Source organism: Octodon degus, unplaced genomic scaffold (genome assembly GCF_000260255.1).
Source record: "Octodon degus isolate 3935 unplaced genomic scaffold, OctDeg1.0 scaffold00039, whole genome shotgun sequence".
Classification (NCBI taxonomy): Eukaryota; Metazoa; Chordata; class Mammalia; order Rodentia; family Octodontidae; genus Octodon; species Octodon degus.
In genome coordinates this window covers 2,121,951-2,127,450 of record NW_004524615.1, presented here as the reverse complement: position 1 = coordinate 2,127,450, position 5,500 = coordinate 2,121,951, and the positions used below count along the sequence as shown (strand labels likewise).

Below are 5,500 nucleotides of genomic sequence, written 5' to 3'. Positions count from 1 at the left end.
CTCTCTCTCTCTCTCTCTCTCACCCCAAAAAAAGGGAAGTAGGGGTCTGATTCAGTGCAAACACCTCATGTTTAATTCCCAGTGCTAAATATAATAAATAAAACTCAAAATCTTATTTTTAAGCTAACATGGGTGCAGATGGCACCCCATACACAGGGGTTAGTGGGTCCACACGTGCACACGCTCGCACACATGCGCACGCGCACACACACACCATCCATGCACACGGTTCTTGGCTCTGTTGGCTGTGTGAGGGGGCAGTCTCGAAGGGCACCCCCTCCCCGGGGGAGCTGGCTGCTGACTCCTGGGCTCCCATCTGCTGAGCATCAACTGCACCCCTGGCACCCTTGGGGCCCTGCACCTAGCATCACCCCTGCCAGCCCGGCCACCACGTACAGGGGAACTTGAGGAACCTGCCTCTGCCTCAGCTAAGCAGAGCACGCAGGCAAGGAGTGCAGAGCCCACAGGAGGGCGCGGGCACCCAGCCCTACCAGACCCAAGGAGTCTGCACAGCAGCCCACCACCCACCCTGCTGCAGGCGGACCCTCGGGAGTCCTGCCCTATGAGGGGTGACCCGGCCGAGGGCAGTCCAGGAACCTGGAAGATGGACACCAGCAGGTCAGAGGCCGGGCTGTGCGGCAGAGGCAGTCCCCAAGTCACAGCCGTCAACCCACGTGCCCCAGATGCTTTTTGGCGTGGGCTCATCTCCTGCCTGGGATGCCTTCCCTTGCCCGGCGTTTAGGACAGCATGGGGCTGGACGCCGGGCCTTACACCTGCTCCAAGGCTGGCACACCTCAGCTCCACGGCTGCCAGCAGCATGCAGCACACAGTTCCAGGTCTGTGTGACTGCTACGGAATCCAGCGGCGCTGCAGTCTGAGCAGCTCCCAGCTCCACGGAAAGCCAGCACGAGCACCCGCAACTAAGCCGCTTCTCAGTCCTGGGACCAGCCGGGGCGGGGCCAGGGGAGAGTGGGAGGGACAGGGATGATGAGGGGTGGGGCCAGGGGTGGGGCGGGCCAGTGGGGGTTGGGAGATGGGCAGGCAGGGCGGTCTCAGTGCAGGGCACCACCTAGGGAACTCCTGGGAGACTTAGGGTCTCTGGGGCCTCCCTGTCCCCCAAGGTGTTGTCTGTGCTCAGGGCCTCAGGGCCTCCTCCTCCACAAGGGACAAGCAATGGGCTTGTTGACTCCCAAGGGAAGTGAAGGGACAGATCTACTGGGTTCCTGCAAAGGTCCAGGAGAGCCCAGGGCTGGCAAGAGGACAGGACTCAGAGCAGGGTCATCTCCCTGGGACACCACACAGAACAAGCAACCCCAGTGATGCACACCGTAAGCCAGGCACTCTGGAGGCGGAGGCAGAAGGGTTGCGACTTCCAGGCTAGCATGAGCAACCTAGTGAGACTGTCTCACAACCTGAAAATGGGCTGGGACCTGGCTGTGTGGTGGAGGATTGCCTAACACGTGTGGTCCCCAGGTCTTGCGCAACACCATGGAAACCAAACACCGTGGTCCATTATTGCCCTTGGTGGGAGTTCTGGTGTCCCACGTCCTCAGGAGCCCGGGAGGGCAGAGATCAGCTCGCTGTCCTTCCCGCAGAGACACTGTCCCTCCCCACCCCCCACGCCCACCTTCCTGCTCTGAGAGCCAGGATCTCAGCTGTGACAAGAAGACCAGTGTCACAACGGCATTGCCCGCTTGGGAAGTGTGGTGCTGCGGGTGTGGGAATGTATGCACAGGCTTCCTATCTGTCTGAAGACTACCAAGGAGCCCAGGGCACATGTGTACCCATGCGCGATACAGGCTCTAAGACCACACAGAGGAGCGGGAGCATCGGCACCGTCTCAGGGCCAGAGAGCCCTGCGCAAGCCACACTGCCCAAGGACCGCCGACTCCTGGGAGGCCAGCAGGGGTCCCCAGTCCAGCTGGGCTCCAGCCAGAGCAGTAGTCCAGGGGTCCAGGGCCCCATCCACGTCTCCCTGGGGATCACACAGGCCAGCTGCGGCATCTACCAGGGACAGTGCCTTACCCCAGCGCAGTGAGGACCAGGGGAAGGCACAGGTCGAGCTGCAGTGCCAGCTGCCGGGCGCCCTGGCCTGAAGGAACCCGTAGTGACCCTGTTTCTGAGCCCAGGGCAGAATGCTGGCATGGAGCTGATGCCATCCATGCACCCCAGCTACCAGGCCCGCGTCCAACCAGGTGCACAAGCTGTGGGTGCTCGGAGCAGAGGGTGAATCAGCCAGAAAATATCTGAGGATACAGGGATTTATAGACTGGAATCAGCACTGTGGGAGGCTGAGGCAGAAGGATTGTAAGTTCAAGCCCAGCCTGGGCCTTTTAGCAACTTAGAGAGACACTGTCTCAAAATAAAAAGGGTAAAAGGGCTACGGATGGGGCTCAGTGTGAAGGCCCTGGGTTCAATTCCCAGGGTGAGAACAAGGAAGGACAGGAGAGAAGAGGAAGGAGAGGGACTCATCCAGCCCCGTGCCAGGGGACCCTGGCACCTTCTGTCCTCTTACTTCAAGGACAGAGGCATGAACAGCAGTCTCTACACCAGGATTTTCCCAAAATCAGTTTTAATATTACTCAGGCCCACACTGCTTCCACCAGTGCAAAAGTCGTGCCTGCTGCGAGTAAATCAGATGCGCAGAAGCACCATCCTAAGGCACCAAGTACCGAGGCTGGGGAGGACCCAGGACGAGTCGGCGTGGAGACGGTGAAGATAGCAGCAAGGGAGAGTGCTGCCAGGCGCGGTGACATGTGGGCACACAGGTGCCACACAGCTGCCCCAACCACAGGCTCCACAGTGCAAGGACGGGCATCACTCTGGGGCTGTGGGGAAGCCCGGGGCATGGGGTAGATGGCGTGGGTGCCCTGGCTCCAAAGCCAGCCCCGATGTGCAATGGCCCCAGTGAACAGTGGTCACCTCCACTCTGCCTCGGTGCAACCTCTGATTCCCAGTGCCCAGGAAGCCCCACGGGGGCTCAGGTGCAGCACCCAGACCGGGTCCGCTTGGGGGGCTTCTGGCTTGTGATGTCCACAGTCTCCACTGGCTCCTCTGCCTTCTGCCGCAGGACCATGGGCACCACCATGTCAAACACGGTCTCAAACAGGAGGTCCACATTGTGGCCGGTCTTGGCGCTGGTCTCGAAGCACATCTGCTCGGCGGCTGGAGCAGCCTTCTCGTCCACCATTCTGTACCTGAGGATCTTCTTGTACAGGGCCACCGCATCCTCCCGCGACACCTGCCTGGGTCCCCTGGGCCCGTGCCCATCCCCCTCCCCGCCCTGCTCCGTGAGGTCCACCTTGTTGCCCGCGATGATGAACAGGCAGTCCTTGCTGGCTGAGTCCGTCAGACCCAGGAACCTGTCCTCCAGCTCCACCAGGCTCTGCGGCTGCATCACGTCGTAGGTGAGGATGACGGCAGCCGCGCCCCGGCAGTACATGGAGCCCAAGCCGTGGAACTGCTCTCGTCCTGGGGAGAGAAGCAGAGAGAGGTCAGAGGTCACTGCAGGACAGGGCCTGGCAGAGCTGGAGACAGAAGGAGGAGGACCCCGATGGCCGAGGGGGGTTACTGGGCAGGGATGCGACGCAAGAGCCCAGGCCTCCGGAGCAAAGTGCAGCAGGGCCAGTTCTGGAAGGGGCCCAGGTTCATGGCCACCAGCAGCCCTTCATGCTCCACCAATCCCACACCGGCGCCAACCTTTGCGCTAGAGCCCCACGCCCTTCACCCCTCCTGGAGGCCGATCCTGCCTCTTCCCACTCTGGCTTTCCGGGTCTTCGTGGTTCGTGCTGGCCTTGAATTCACAGTGCAGCCCAAGCTGACTTCCACGCTGGGGAACCTCCGGCCGGCCGCAGCCGCCAAGTGCTGCCTCGCCCACCCACCCCAAGCGGATCTTCTCAAAGGCGTGTAAGCTGCCTCTGACTAAGAATTCCTGAGACATGTTCTACAGCAGCATGGGTGACTGTGCTCTTAGGAAGCCACTTTCTGCAGGCAGCCTTGAGCAGGACTCTGGTCACTGAGGGGAGCCTAGGGCCGTGGACACTCACAGGCAGAGGGCCCCACCGTCCCACCTCCACGGCTGCCCCAGCCCTGGGCAAAGCGGCAGTGACCCAGGTGTGCTCTCCGGAGCAGAGGCCTCCCGGCAAGTGGCAGACAGCATGGCCTCCAGCAAGACGTCATGGTCACAGGCCGGAGTACCACCCACAGAAGGGGCTGCCGGGGTCCCCTGCAGCTGCCACACACACCTCTTCAAACTGGGGATCAAGAAGCCCACAGTCACGACAGCCCCTGACCTGCGCCGGATTGCACAGCTCAACATGCCAATAGCAAAACATGGGGCAGGCTTAACTTCAAAAGCGGACCCTTCTGTGGGTGTGGAGGCACACACCCATCATCCCAGCACTTGGGAGGCCGAGGCAGGAGGACTGTCTCGAATTTGAGGCCAGCCCGGGCTATATAGTAAGAGCCTATCACAAAAAAAAATTCAATGAATTAAAGATGAAAAAGAGTTGTTGTTTTTTTTTTTTTTTATTTGGTTCCTCGAATGCCTTCGAGGGCCCTTTTGGCCAGCGGGAGAGTTGTGAGGTTCGAACTCCAGCAACCTGAGGCTGAGAGCTTTGTGGAAGCAGCCTCTTAAAGGACTGAGCTAGGGCCAGGCCCCCTGAAAGATGAAAAAGAAAGAAGGAAGTGCTTCTGCACTGTCACCAAGAGCCTGCAGTCTTCCCCTGGGGCACCCAGGATCTGCGGGTCTAGGCAGTGAAAGCACCGCCCGACTGGATTCCAGAAGAGGGGCCAGGCCAGGCCAGGGCAGGGACAGCAGGGACGGGGTGGGGATGGGACTTCCAGGGGCCCTGGGAACATTTTTTTTAAAGTCACTGCTACAGTGCTTCACTGGGGCAAAGGGAGAACTGTGCTAATGCCTCAGAGTAAAATAATTTTCTGCCTTATTTTTAAAAAACTGAGAAAGGAAATAATAGTGTCCAAAACAAAAGGTCATTGCAACTAACGAAAGTGGAAGGAAGAGTCCTGAACGCGAGGCAGAACGGCGCGAACCAGGACGGCCGCCCAGCTCTCGGGTGCTGCCTCCTCTCCAACAACACAAAGAGGCACCCGCTCTCCTGCTAGAGAGCTAACCAGCCCGCAGTTTCCACCCTGGACCCCTCACACGCTGCTTTGGATGCAGTCATAGCATATGAGAGCAGCCTGCTCCCGGCAGAAACACAGGCCGTGTCCCTAACAGCATGGGCTACCCGGGCCATTCCGGGACTGACTCCATTTTTGCCCCAAGCTGTGTTATGGCTGTGTCTGGAGGTCTCCCAAAGCTCAGAGCTCATAAGTGGGGCTCTTCAGAGCTGGCTGGATCTAGCGTGTGATGTTGGGATTAAGAGTGTGTGGTGGGGCTGGTGAGATGGCTCAGTGGTCTAAAGCACCTACTTAGAACAAGTTTAGCAAAGCACAGGGACCTTGGTTCAATCCCCAGCACCACATGCCAGCCAGCCC

The 5,500-nt window shown here is 59.7% G+C and overlaps 1 protein-coding gene and 1 long non-coding RNA gene across 3 annotated transcripts in view; one reads left to right on the top strand and one right to left on the bottom strand.

The window, feature by feature from the left end:
* Positions 1-2,556: 2,556 nt before the first annotated feature.
* The window catches only part of Rab20 (RAB20, member RAS oncogene family), a 21,677-nt gene continuing 18,733 nt past the window's right edge, over positions 2,557-5,500 (bottom strand). For both annotated transcript variants that reach the window (XM_004631214.2, XM_023715251.1), the window contains exon 2: positions 2,557-3,472. In XM_004631214.2, coding sequence (XP_004631271.1) covers positions 2,982-3,472 — 491 coding nt within the window. In that variant the 3' untranslated portion in view covers positions 2,557-2,981. The remainder of the gene's footprint in view (positions 3,473-5,500) is intronic.
* The window catches only part of LOC111816763, a 21,501-nt gene continuing 19,387 nt past the window's right edge, over positions 3,387-5,500 (top strand). Inside the window, exons 1-2 of the long non-coding RNA XR_002821101.1 lie at positions 3,387-3,469; positions 5,225-5,227. This is a non-coding gene — a long non-coding RNA (uncharacterized LOC111816763). The remainder of the gene's footprint in view (positions 3,470-5,224; positions 5,228-5,500) is intronic.